Source organism: Alosa alosa, chromosome 3 (genome assembly GCF_017589495.1).
Source record: "Alosa alosa isolate M-15738 ecotype Scorff River chromosome 3, AALO_Geno_1.1, whole genome shotgun sequence".
Taxonomy (NCBI): Eukaryota; Metazoa; Chordata; class Actinopteri; order Clupeiformes; family Clupeidae; genus Alosa; species Alosa alosa.
In genome coordinates this window covers 10,980,734-10,994,825 of record NC_063191.1, presented here as the reverse complement: position 1 = coordinate 10,994,825, position 14,092 = coordinate 10,980,734, and the positions used below count along the sequence as shown (strand labels likewise).

The window sequence follows — 14,092 nt, the reverse complement described above, 5'->3', positions numbered from 1 at the left end:
CATTCATCCATTTAATGGAGGGAAATCTAAAATAATGTAGCCTAAAGCTTTTCCTTGAAATTACCAATATGTCCAGATTGAGTTTTTAATTCAATAACAGGATGGTACGCTATCCGTTTCCAGACTGGTCGGCTGTTATGTGTTGTGATTCTGCCCTCCTCTGTTCCTGAGTGTATCATGCAAGTGACTCGACACCGGGGGACTGGTGAGCGCGAGGTTCTTTCGCTGGCCCGCCTCCACCCTTCGCAAGCTCTTACGGAAACACCGTCTCCGTGATTCTTCGATGCGTGACACCCTGACGCTCTCGGCAGTCCGCGTTGTGTGCTGATTGTACGCCCCCGTGCTGGCTCGGTATAGCTTTACTGAGATGGGCACAAGGATCGACCAGTAAAGGAAACATGCCGACTGTGTTCGGAAACAAGGGGAAACTTGCAAACGTTTGCTGTATGCTTCGACACACATTTCAGGTGAGGCTTAGCTTATTTCCCATTGTAGTTTTTTCCATTGTCAGACCGCCGTGCTTGCGTTTTTAAAGAGTTGTCTATTTATCTGTCTGAATGGAAAGGGTTTTGTAGTCGGTTTTAGTTTATCATGATAGCCTATCATTCAGCACATAAGCTGTTGTAACGATGACAAAACTCCCTATCTGAAGAATAAGATATGCATCACTGTCTTGGAAATGTTGGACGCACAACTTCTAAATCCAGGATGTCTTTAAATGCATTTAGCAAAATAGGTATTCTGATATTTAAATCCCTTATGTCTTGGTGACTGGCTGTGACACCCATGTTGATTGTAGCCTTCTGTGGTTTGACAGTTTAAACGATTTCCGTCTCCAGTGACTCCTTTGAGTTTTCTTACTTTTTCAGTTTTGATTTCTGACGGGGGGAAACTTATTTGTAGACACATTCGAAACATATTCAAATTTGAACTCATTCGCCAACAGTTTCTAAAGACAAGCTGTATCAAGCAAAAGAAAGCCGCTGCATAGCTTTTAACATTGTTACATCATGTTTATGCTCTACCGTGGCGCTTGTGGGATTTGTATTTGCCGCTAGAGACCAGCGCCTGTCAGGGGATTCTCGCTCTCTTCGCCTCTAACTTGTGCTGTGCTGCTGATGAACGTGCAGGACTCGTTCAGGTGGGCAAAAATATCCTGAAGGCAGAAAGGGACGAAAGGTTTTAGAGTCAGAGTGGAATTTTAAGCAGGTCGATGCACGTGAAATAAATTATTGTTGACTCTTGAGGATTAGTGTGAATAGTATTGTATATGTAGTATAGTGTGTGTGTGTGTGTGTGTGTGTGTGTGTGTGTGTGTGTGGCATATGACACTGGATGACTTAGATATGTGCATAAAAGATTTTGAAGGATTTTTATTCTCACCAAGTGTGACACACACACACACACACACACACACACACACACAGATATATTCACACAGACACACCCACCCATATACTCCTGCATTTACTTCTTTTGTTACTGTCTCCCTCTCTCTCTCTCCCTCTGTATTTCTTGACTCACGACTGCACACGCTGCTGGAACAGCTCGTCTCTCCGTCACACCGGTGACTCATTTAGTCAGACAGGAAGAAATATTAGGGAGGACAAGAACAGGCTCAGGTGTTAGCCGAGAAGGAGAGAGAGAGAGAGAGAGAGAATCAGAGAGAGAGAGAGAGAGGAGTCTGCAGAAATGTAACAGGGAAAATAGAGATAGCTGAAAAGGATGGGCAGCCATAAAAGAACGAGCACATCCAGGCTGTGTGTGTGCGCACAGGTGTGTGTGTGTGTGTGTTTGTGTGTGAGTGTGTGTGTGGAGGAGTGCGTAAGTCAGAGGGGAGTGAGTGACAGAAAAGTAGAGGAGTGAAACAGGGACAATAAGAGAGGAAGTGTGTGTAAGTAACAGAGGGAGGTTGAGACTGTGTGTGTGTGTGTGTGTGTGTATAAATGACAGAGAGTGTCTGTGTGTGTGTGTGTGTGTGTGTGTGTGTGTGTGTGTGTGTGTGTGTGTGTGTGTGTGTGTGTGTGTGTGTGTGACAGAGAGAAAGGAAGAGAGAAAAAGTGAGAGTGATGGAGAATCAGGAGAGCATGTGAACAGCAGAACCACCATGATGTGTATCTTGTGTTATCTGTTGTGATTGTTTGAATATGAGTCAGAGCTCATATCCTGCGCTGGGCCAGGAGGTTCTGGCGCTGTTGTGGTCGACCTCAGCAAACACACAACATGGCTGGAGGGCCGCCGCGCCGGGGAGCCCCAGTCTGGGGGGGGGGGGCGGGATGGGCACTGCAAGTACTATGCCAAGGTATGCAGACTTCCCAGGAACACACACACACACACACACACACACACACACACACACACACACGCTTTGTCGAACTAGAGGCTCTATTGGTGCCTATGATGAGAAAGTTTGATCTTGTGCGTGCATGTGAGCACACACACACATTCACCATTCACCACACGCACACACACACACACACACACACACACACACACACACTAATTGCACTAGTTTTATGGAATTGTACATTCTCTCAGTGTGTTCTGGTAGACTGGATTATGCAAAGACACATACAGGAAAACAGCAACAGAAACACAATCACACACACACACACACACACACACACACACACACACACATATTGCATGGAACGGTAAAATTCTCCTGGTGGATTCTTCTGGTGTACTGGTTTAACACACGCACACAAAAACACCAAACACATACGCAAACACACACATATATACACACACACACAAACACCAAACACACAAACACACACCTGCTTTCTGCTTCCTGGCTGTCAGTAGCGGGGCAGGATCACTGAGGTGTGAAGGCTGGATGGAGAGATGCATTGACAGTCAGATGGCAGGTGGAAACATTCATTAGCACAGCATCCAGAGAGAGAGACCAGGGAGACCAGCTGACTCTGAAACGGCCTGGCTCTGATATGGCCCTGATATGGCCCTGATATGGCCCTGATATCGCTCTGATATGGCCCTGATATGGCTCTGATATGGCCCTGATATGGCTCTGATATGGTCCTTGTCCAGTGCGTCCCACTGTGTCCCAGAGTCATTTCCTACCCAAACTGTATCTCTATACTTGTCTCAGAGGCACTGTTCTGTCTGGGGCCCCTATGTTTAAACCCACCCTGCTCTTGGTTTGGTAGCTTTCTTTCTTTCTTTCTTTCTTTCTTTCTCTCTTTTTTTCTTTCCTTCTTTTCATATGCATTAAGGCCTCTCTGTTGATTGTTTTTAACATGTTTGTCACTTGGCATCCTTAACATGTTTATAAAATATGCAGTGAAAGCACTTGTTTTGTCTCAGTTGTGACTTGCAGGGAGAGAAATGTTGATGCTTTAGGCTTTAGTGTTTGATTGATCGGTTGGCTTGGGAGCACTCACACTGGTGAATCAGACCACCAGAGACTCACAGGCTGATCAAAGACATGACAGAGATGTAACGGCTTGATGACGACCTAGATGTGTACATTTGAATGCTGCTGTTTATATTCGAAAATTGTGTGTGTGTGTGTGTGTTTGTGTGTGCTAATGCATGTGTGTGTGCACAGCATAGGTGTGTGTGTGTGGGTGGGTGCAAAGGTGTGTGTATGTGTGCAATACTGTATGTGGTAAATGGTAGGATGTGGTGTACTGCGAGTGCGTATGTCTGTGTTGCTGCCTCCCAGGTATTTGAAAGTGTCTCTGTGCAGTGCAGAGACGACCATGCACCGGGTGGCTAGCATCTTTCATGCAAATCTATTTCCAGTTGTTTGTATGTGTGGCTGTGTGGTTGTGGTTGTGAGTTTTAAATCATCCATGTTACTGCTTAAATAGGCGAGTGTGTGTGAGTGTGTTTGTCTCTCTCTCTCTCTCTCTCTCTCTTGGTGTGTGTGTGTGTGTGTGTGTGTGTGTGTGTGTGTGTGTGTGTGTGTGTGTGTGTATGTGTGAGTGTGTTTGTGTGTGTGTGTGTGTGTGTGTGAGTGTGTGTGTGTGTGTGTGTGTGTGTGTGTGTGTGTGTGTGCGTGCGATAAAAATCTTGGATTATTCACTTCTATAACACTTTTTTGTCTATTTGTCTGTCTTTGTCTTCTCATTTACAGACCACAGGAAGTGAACCCAGCTGTGGTGCTCAAGACCTTCTAGGGGTAAGAGAGAGAACACAGGAGGGGGTTCAACACAGGGACTGCATTATGTGACATAAGGTGTGAAGGTGGAGTGAAGCTGTATGTGACAGGACTTTATGTGATGTGTTTGATGCAAAGCTTGTGTGAATTTGTGTACATTCTTCTGTCTTGCCGTGCTCCGTCTCCAGTAGAATGCAATGTGCATTCAGTACATGTAGTTTCGTGCTTTTATGCAAACTACGTACCATTGTGTAAGCGAAACAAAATAATGAGAAACTAGTTGTGGAATAGACAAGATAGAAGAAGAGACATAATGTGATGTCATAGATACATATAATATCTGTTTGCACCTTGAAGCAATACCCTGTACCTGCTGTGCTTATACGCGATAAAGTTTTACATCGTATTATCTGCACATAATGGAAGATCCTCACATGAAATGTCTTTTGATATTACCGGCATATTTTATTGTATCCTCCTGTGGGGATTTCTGTGTTGAACAGGATCCACCTTTTGATGAGATAGTAGGTAGCAGTGATGTGCTCCTATGGCGCTTGCCTTATGTTATCGCAAATATGTTCTTGTTAAAAACAAAGAGATGATTCAGGGAGAGAAAGAGGTAGAGCAAGAAAGTGAAGGAGGGAGGAAGAGATGGAGGGAGGGAGGAAGAGATGGAGGGAGGGAGGAAGAAAGATAGCAGCTTTCTCACCTGGGAGAGCTGGTTGCTGAGTGAGGAGCGAAGAGAGGGATGAGGCAGGGTCCTTGGTGACACGAAGGAGAGGAGAAGGACGAGGAGGAGGACGAGGAGGATGAGAGCATGCGAGAGAGAGAGATAATGAAGCAAGTGGATGAGTGGAGGGGGGGAGACTTCAAGACTGCACTCCAGAGGGAGAACTGTGTTTGTGTGGGAGAGATTGCCGGAGGACAGGAATGGATAGGTAGAGACAGCAAGAAAAGAGAGAGAGAAAGAGAGAGCAGCAGTGAAGGAGAAAGGTGGCGAGAGAATAAGAGACACCCACTTTGTCTTAACTGTACATTTTGTTTGGCGGGGTTGAGGCTGAGTGTTATTTATGAAGGCCAGGGCCTCGGTTGGGCTCCCCAGTCCATTCCATCATCCTTCCTATTTAATCTAACACTGGACAGACCTCCACCCCCCACTCTCCATCATCCTACATGTCCACTCCGCATTAGCTCCACATATCTATATTATACACACATATCACCAGCACATCTCACATCTATATTATACACACATATCACCAGCACACATACACATATATATTATACACACATATCACCAGCACATCTCACATCTATATTATACACACATATCACCAGCACATCTCACATCTATATTATACACACATATCACCAGCACACATATATATATTATACACACTTATTACATGGCTCTTCACAAGGCAAGTAGAACGCTCCATTGACTTGAATGGGCTTTCCCAAAGTTCTACGGTAAAATATTTTCATGTAATTACCGCTGCAACATATAATTACCGCTGTCAATGGCAACGGGTTTTGTGCTTCTGATACGTCTTTCATATCACTACGCAAGGACTGGAACTTCATTCAAAAGTGAAAGCAGACGGTTGATCAGCTGTGTTCTAAAGAATGTTTGATTCAAGTTCAGCGTGTGTTCAGCGAACTATTTGTTTCTCAGCAAATGCCACGATGAACGGTAACAAATAGGCTAGGTTATGTACAGTAGGCTAAAGTCATATTGTGGGGAGTTTATTATTTCGTTTTGGCAAGTAGCCGTGTAATAAGCGGGATAATGTATAGAACGCCGGTCATTATTGGGAAAATAAGTCCCTTCAGGATGGAAAAAGACCCCTCCGCTGCTGGTGGCACAGGCCACCCTTGAGATTTGATTGGCCACCCCAGATGCCACCCCCAAATCCTAGTCTACAATTGGCCATTAACATGATCTAAGGTGGGACCTTTCTTCATGCACTTGCAGCAGTTTGAAGTGTCAGACGTTAGAAATGTAAGTGGCAAACACGCTTGCCTTTATTGGCCTACAGGCTACTGCTTGTTCTAACACGCAAAGATATCTATTTACCTATTGCACCTGCCAGTGCCTATTTATCTAATCACACACTTAAGTCGCCAACATTTGCTAGGTCATTAAGTGTTAACTGTATATACTTTTGTAAAAGCGTTTAATGACAATAATGTCCTAATCTAATGTTAAGAAAACTTTTAATTTATGGTTCATCAAGCTTACTCATAAACACTCGTGGCATCTAGGCTACAGGTAGTGATATTCTGATGACATGTATGACCATTCAACCAGTCAAGCATTTGTTGTAAAATATTAAAATTATGGGAAGTTTACATAGCTTAGGCTAAACTGTATGTTTCTTTTGTCCTCCATGCCTGTTTTATTCGTCCCGATCAGGAGGGATTAATGAAACATTGCGCACGTTCCACTTTTGCTTAAATAATTCCTGAACGCAGAGCTGGACTGGCCATCTGGCATATTTTTTTTTTTTTTTTTTGCCTAAAGCAAAATGTTGAACATTTTATTTAATTAATAATTTGCCCAGACTTATCATATTGAGATTCAGGAAGATGATCCAGTGCAATATGAGTAACTTGTAGGTTTCTCACACACACAATACACTCCCTCATACCAGCCTCAAGTTTCTTGAGAACTTTAATGATCAGTTTATTGAGAACTTTAATCATCCAATTGGAACACATGGAGCCAGTTATGTGGTTTGCTCTGCAACACTGCTCAATCTGGGCATGCATTGACGATGTCAGAGACTTGTCTTCACTTTGTACCGCTTGACAAGTTCAGTTGAATCATATCATATATATATAATATCAATATAATATTAAATATTAATAAAATAATAAACAAATAGACAAAAAGCAGGTCAAATTATTTTAACAGCTACAAAAATAGATGGCCATAGATAGCATAAGTTATTGTGGGGGGAAATGTCTTGGATGAGTATATTTGTATATCTTCATTTAATAGAATAGAATAGAATAGAATGGAATATATTTTAATATCCTCATGATGGAATTTGTTTTAGCACAGCATAGCCCAGTAACAGACAACTTAGATAATTAACTTTAATACGTTTGTTTATTTGTATTTGAATTTTATTGTGTGAGTATAGGTATTTGTGTTTTGTTGTCCTTCAATTTTAGTATGGTGTTTGGTGCCTCGTTTTCCTAATGTATTTATGCTAATTTCACATCTTGAGCCTGTTTCTGTTTATCTGGACGTTTTGCCTCATGCCACCCTTGAATTTATCAGTGCCTCACTAGTGCCACCCTTGTTAAAAATGTCTAGAATCACCACTGATGACCGGCGTTCTATACATTATCCCTTACACAGCATAGACATATATTTGCATCACATATAGACACAGAGACATATATTAGACATAGGCATGTTGTATTTTATCAGCACTTATAGACAGACCACTAGACATGTATTATTAGCACCTCATTATGTAACGTAACGTGTGCTTATTTTTGTGCATTGTGTGGGGATGGATCTAAGAAGGGATGTAGAATCTGTGCTGATGGGTTCTGGTGACAAGAAAAGGTCAGCCACAGAGTGCTTCTCATTCCATCATCTTACGAGGGAGAGAGGGATGGAGGGAGGTATAGAGGGAGGGATGGAGGGAGGGGTGTTGGAGTTTGGCTTCTGCTTTATGAATGACCTCCAGAGCTTGTGTGTTTGTGTGAGTGTGTGTGTGTGTGTGTGTGTGTGTGTGTGTGTGTGTGTGTGTGTGTGTGTGTGTGTGTGTGTGTGCACGCATTCCTATTTGTGTGCATATGCATATGTTTTGTTTGTAGTACCTAAAGTACAAACCTGTTTTTGTGTTTGTGTTGTCATCAGCTCTCCTCTCTGACTATATCTGTGTGTTTGCACACGTGTCTCTATATTCGAGTGTGTGTTTGTGTTTGTGTTAGTGTGTGTGTGTGTGTGTGTGTGTTTGTTTGTGTCATTCCTAACAAATGGTGTTTTGAGCTGGTATTTTCTCCATAATTATATTTGGCTCTGTGGTTGCAGACAGCATTCCATCCCTGCCTCTATCGTATCATGCTTGGCCATCTGTTCCCGTGACAACCCCAATCGTCATAGCAGATTACACATGACCTTTTCCACAGACCAGTTCCTGTTAGTGACCACGCTGATGATGCAGCCTAGGGCTGCTGGAGGCTAACAAAGAAACTCACACACACACAAACACTCACACTCAATCAAAACTAGCATACACACACATAAACTCTCTCACACATGCACGCAATTGCAATCAAAACTATGCACATTCACACACACACACACAAAATCAAAATGACCATACACACACATACAGACTCGCAAACAAAACTACCACGCACACACACATCATAACACAAAATCATCAAAATCATGCAGTCATGGTAGCATATGTTCTTTCCCTATATAAACAGGATGGCTGGATTACCAGTGATTATTGTTATTGTACATGTGTCTTTGAAGGGTTTATCAGGTAGGAGATTAAGATTCAATCATCACAGGACATCCACTGCATGGGTAGTATTTCCCTACTCTACTGTGGACAGCAAATGCAATCTGTGTGTGTGTGTGTGTGTGTGTGTGTGTGTGTGTGTGTGTGTGTGTGTGTGTGTGTGTGTGTGTGTGTGTGTGTGTGTGTGTGTGTGTGTGTGTGTGTGTGTGTGCGTGCCTGCATGTTATTATGTGTTTTGTATGGTCTTGAGAGGCTGGATTTGGCTACCCTCGTTGAGTCTAGACTGCTTTAGTGTGTGTGTGTGTACACTATATGTGCATGTACATCTGTGTGTGTGTGTGTGTGTGCCTGTGTGTGTATGTGTGTGTGTGTGTGTGTGTGTGTGTGTGTGTGTGTGTGTGTGTGTGTGTGTGTGTGTGCATGTATAGCTGCTTTCAGACATGTCCTCCGCAGTATATGCGCATCTTTGTCAAACGGAGGTCCGACCCTTCGGGTGATTCAGATATGATGCTAACATGCTGACATTATGCGGTCATATGTGTGAACGACACCGACACACATTAACAGAATCTCTGTGTGGTTGAACAGGTTGAACGTGGTTGAACACGAGTGTTTATGTGATTCCATGAAATATTCCCCCCATGACTTATCTCACACTAAAACACTGATGTTCATGAGGTCCATCACTAATCCATGTGTTATACGTGTGTGTGTGTGTGTGTGTGTGTGTGTGTGTGTGTGTGTGTGTGTGTGGTAGTTTTGATTCCGTGTGTATTATTTTTTGGTGCATGAGGCTGTTCATGTGGACTCTTCTTTGTCAGTCTGTGTGAGCCTTTTTCGTGTGTGTGTGTGCATGTGTGCGCGCATGTGTGTGTGTTTGTGTTTTTGTTTTTCTGTCGTAATTAGCAGTGTTTTCACGCTCAGTATAGTAACGCAGATTGTCATGTTTACTCCACTGACTCATTCAGAATTGCTGGTGAGACTCAGAGGCTTAGAGGAGGATACACTAACGTGTGTGTTAATGAGTGCCGGCAATAAAGGTGTTTCAGAGGCTTAGAGGAGGATACACTAACGTGTGTGTTAATGAGTGCCGGCAATAAAGGTGTTTCATTTGCATGATCTGTAACCCCTGTGCAACCCCTTCCTCTCTTACAGCTATGAGCCCTCTAGAAAAAAAGGGAAGTTAGTTAACATAACAAAGTGGCAGTGGGTTGATAATGAATACATACCAATGTGATTATTTAAAGAAGATGTGAAAGGTAGGATAAGTGATGCTGATTTCTAACACGTAAAACATTTTTGTAATGTTTACAATCTGCTAGCTCTCCATTATCTGAGAACACTGTAAAAAAAGCATCTCCTTACTCAACCCTGGCTCCATGAACAGGAGACAAACAAAACACTGTGGGGAGGGGAGCACTGAAGAGAGGGGTAAGCTACCTCTCTGGTGAATTTTGTTTGGCCTTTGGTTCAAATATAACAAATATAATTGCTTTGGACAAAATCGTCTGCTAAGAAACATAAACACAAACACAGACAAACATGACATCCTCTATGTCAAATCACCCTAGATTAGCAGACGAATATATTTAATATTTATATGGTTTCTGCACATCATATTATTCCCCCCTAACCTCGCTCCCACTTTATGGTATCACTTACAAGATTGGCTCAGATACAGCAGGTTTATCAGTAACAGTAGATCAACCTTTTCAGAGTGCTCTCCTAAGACCCCGGGAGTGTAGGCAACTCACACAAAACGGGAACCTGATCGGAGTGGCGGCGTGGTGGTTTTGATATTAGAGATTGATATATGCACAGAACACTTAATGCTCTGGGTACGTCTGGCGGGGAGGCGTGGTCTAATCTGTGCTGATAATCAGAGATGCCAATCGGAGCGTTTCCTCCCATTAGGGAAGTGAGTCCCGCAGTGAGCACAGCACTGACAGTGCTACTAAAGACAGATTATTTACAAAGCAGACGCTATCAGCCCTACAGCGCCGTAGCAGGATGAATGACTGAGCAGCATGTGTGTGTGTGTGTGTGTGTGTGTGTGTGTGTGTGTGTGTGTGTGTGTGTGTGTGTGTGTGTGTGTGTGTGTTGCTTGTTATCTCGTCTCAGTCTTTTCCCACTATCACCTCCTCTCTCTCGCTTTCTAGCATCCATTCACAGCTACTCCTCTCTCTCTCTCTCCATCTATGACTGTCTTGGTCTCTCTCTCTCTCTCTCTCTCTCTCTCTCTCTCTCTCTCTCTCTCTCTCTCTTCTCTCTCTCTCTCTCTCTCTCTCTCTCTGTCTCTCTCTCTCTGTGGTGTGGGTTTGGGCTGAATAAGCAGTGGGTCTCTGTGTTCAGCTGTATGGGCTTTATGGGTTTTATTCCCTCTCCCCACCAGGACCACAACCTCCCAAACTGTTTCAATCAGACCAGTAGACCACATGACAGGAACAGGATATGCATTTCACTAGACATGACTGGGACATATTACAGTTTTTCTCGATTGCTTTGACCTGCTTAAAGAAGCTGGGAAACTGGCTGAAAGCGAACAGTGATTTGACTACAAGTTGGCTTTTGCTGCTTGTTTTAAATGTTTTGAGAGTGTTACAATCTTTTGCAAGCAAAATGTGTCATTTTGGCCAGACTGATTCTGTTTAGACCTGTGTGTTAACTGTTTTGACAATGTGATGTCAGAGTTGACGCAAGCATCAAAGCGATTGAGAAAAACTGTAAAGCAATCAAGAAAAATTGTATTAGACAAAGGGTGTCATGGCAGATAAATGACATGATATAAGTAAGTAAAGTAAGTATATTTATATACTCTTTTGATCCCGTGAGGGAAATTTGGTCTCTGCATTTATACCAATCTGTGAATTAGTGAAACACACTCAGCACACAGTGAGGTGAAGCACACACTGATCCCGGCGTAGTGAGCTGCCTGCAACAACAGCGGCGCTCGGGGAGCGGTGAGGGGTTAGGATATAAGTATATATACTCTTTTGATCCTGTGTGGGATCAAAAGAGTATATATACTTACAGTTTTTCTCGATTGCTTTTACCTGCTTAAGTAAACTGGAACCCACTTGGTCTTCATGACCCAGTGATGTTACCCCAAACAATAATAGAAGCAAGTATTTTCTGTAGTCTTAGTGCGAAGTTGTGTTTCTCTGTTTCCATGGATACTTGATCTTAGTTGACTCATCTTATGCAAGTAATACCTAGACGTTATTACTGTATTAAAGATTATTAACTGGCATTACTTTAATGTCATTAAAGATTATTAACTGGCATTACATTGACATTATCCATTAACAGGTACTAGACAGACAAGAGAGGTGTTCCTCAGACACTAGGATGCTTGAAGCTGCTTATCAATTGTAACTTTAGGATGCTAGGCTATCTATGGACGATAAGCCCACTGACCCCTCAGGGACTGCTCTGCTAACTGACTGTGGCTGAGCCGTTTGTTGTTTTATGAAAGATCTACCTGCCTATTCAGGAATGCTGCTGATTTTTAACCTCAGTGAGTTAGGCTGACACCAAACACGAGTGGTATCTCTATGTATGTAATAACTGGGAAGCATTCTGCAAATTGAGAGCTTGTAAGCTCATGGACCACCTATACTTGCATTTTATTCTTCCTTTAGGATGTGTAAAACCTCACACCTTTTAAACCTAATACAATCTGGTTATGGCGATACACAGTGTCACACACCTATCAAGCCCAGACTGCAGACATAAAACATAAAACTGACTGTAAAACAGTGTTATGACATTTATTTTCTGTCTCACTTTCTTCACCCGGCTACTCACTGCCTCATTAATGCTCTAGTAATATATCTCATTTCATCCTAAGAATGGCTTGTCATAATTCAGTTTCATTACCCTGAAGTCCGCCAATGTAAATGTGCACTGATCTCAGCCTGTCTGCTCAAAGCCCCTTCAAAGAGCTCTCAAGTGCTGGCTGTACAGTGTAACTTCAGCCGTCATGTGTAAAGTACCCAGTCACGCCCTCTGGTGGTGGCCAGAGACCTTTACGAGCTCATTCAGTGAAGTTAGCATGAAATTGACATGACCACAGAACAAACTCTGACCAATAAAACCAAATATGTAGGGTCGTCAAGTGCCTCCGTGGGACTTCCCCCCCACCCCAGACCGCCCCTGCTGCGTGCAGCTTATCGCTACCTGTGGTGTCATTTACAGAAGCCTTTCATCCTTTACGTCTGCTGACCTCTCACCTCTTGACCCTTCCTGTCCCCCCACCCCACCCCACACCAACCCCTCAGGACATGACCCATTCCTGGCCTTCCCAGCAGCCCCCTGTGGGAGGCGGGGCTGAGCGTTTCCTGCACACCTCCAAGGTACGCACAGTCATCATCACGTTTCACTGGTATTTAGAAAATTCCCCTTTGGTGGTATAGAGCCAAATGGTTGTCCATCCAGACATTTTTGTGTGTCTGTGAAGTGAGGTGAAGAGTGTGTAATGGTGTTGCAGACGGATATTTAAGAGATTTAAATGTCTGTGTGTGTGTGTGTGCATGCGTCCGTGTGTGTGTGCGTGCGTGCGTGGGTGTGTGTGTGTGCGTGCGTGTGTGTGTGTGCGTGTGTGTGTGTGTTCTTTCTGTGTGACAGGAGGCGAAGCAGTGTGGCGCACAGCACAAGCAGGGTGAGTTTCCCACGCGGCTACTCTCTTTCAGGGTCTCAGAGTGAGACATGCATGTGTGTGTGTGTGTGCGTGCGTGTGTGTGTGTGTGTGTGTGTGTGTGTGTGTGTGTGTGTGTGTGTGTGTGTGGTGTGTGTGTGTGGTGCTAGCATGCATGTTTGTGTGTGTGGTGCATGCATGCGATTGTGGGTGTGCATGTGTGGGTGTGGATGGCTGGGTGTGAACGGTGCATGTGTGTGAGCATGTATGTGTGTGGGTGAGTGTGTCCATGTGTCCTAATTTCATGTTGATTTTTCACTGCGCCTGGGTGTTGAGTGTAAAGTTGTACGTCTCTGGCTGTCACTGCATATCTCACTTTACTCCGTCTTTCTGCCTGCTGATCATTTATTTCTCCATGTATTTCTGGAAGGATCCATATATTCATCTACGTACCCGTGTCTCTTTCCCTTTCTATGTATCCCTTTTGTCTATCTGTCAGTCCTGTATTTATGTATCTTCCCAATATTAAGTTCTCAAAAGTTAGTCTGTGTATGTATGTATGTATGTATGTATGTATGTATGTATGTATGTATGTATGTATGTACTGTATGTATCTATCTATTTATTCATGTATCTATCTCTCTGTGTGTGTGTTAGTTCGGGGTAACCCTCCCGCGAGGATGACACACCCACATGTGGCCCCACACAAGTGGTAAGTGGGACAGCCTGGGATAGCTGATCTGACCGGGTAACTGACCGGGTAACTGGGCACCGCTGCTGTCCGCCGGGCCTGCTGAGGATAGGACACACACACACACACACACACACACACAC

General features: G+C 43.6%; 1 protein-coding gene across 1 annotated transcript in view; it reads left to right on the top strand.

The window, feature by feature from the left end:
• Positions 1 to 264: 264 nt before the first annotated feature.
• aff3 (AF4/FMR2 family, member 3) overlaps positions 265 to 14,092 on the top strand; it is a 36,487-nt gene continuing 22,659 nt past the window's right edge. Inside the window, 5 exon segments of the mRNA XM_048238426.1 lie at positions 265 to 467; positions 4,103 to 4,147; positions 12,903 to 12,977; positions 13,249 to 13,282; positions 13,916 to 13,970. Of these exon segments, the coding sequence (XP_048094383.1) occupies positions 399 to 467; positions 4,103 to 4,147; positions 12,903 to 12,977; positions 13,249 to 13,282; positions 13,916 to 13,970 (278 nt within the window). The 5' untranslated portion in view covers positions 265 to 398.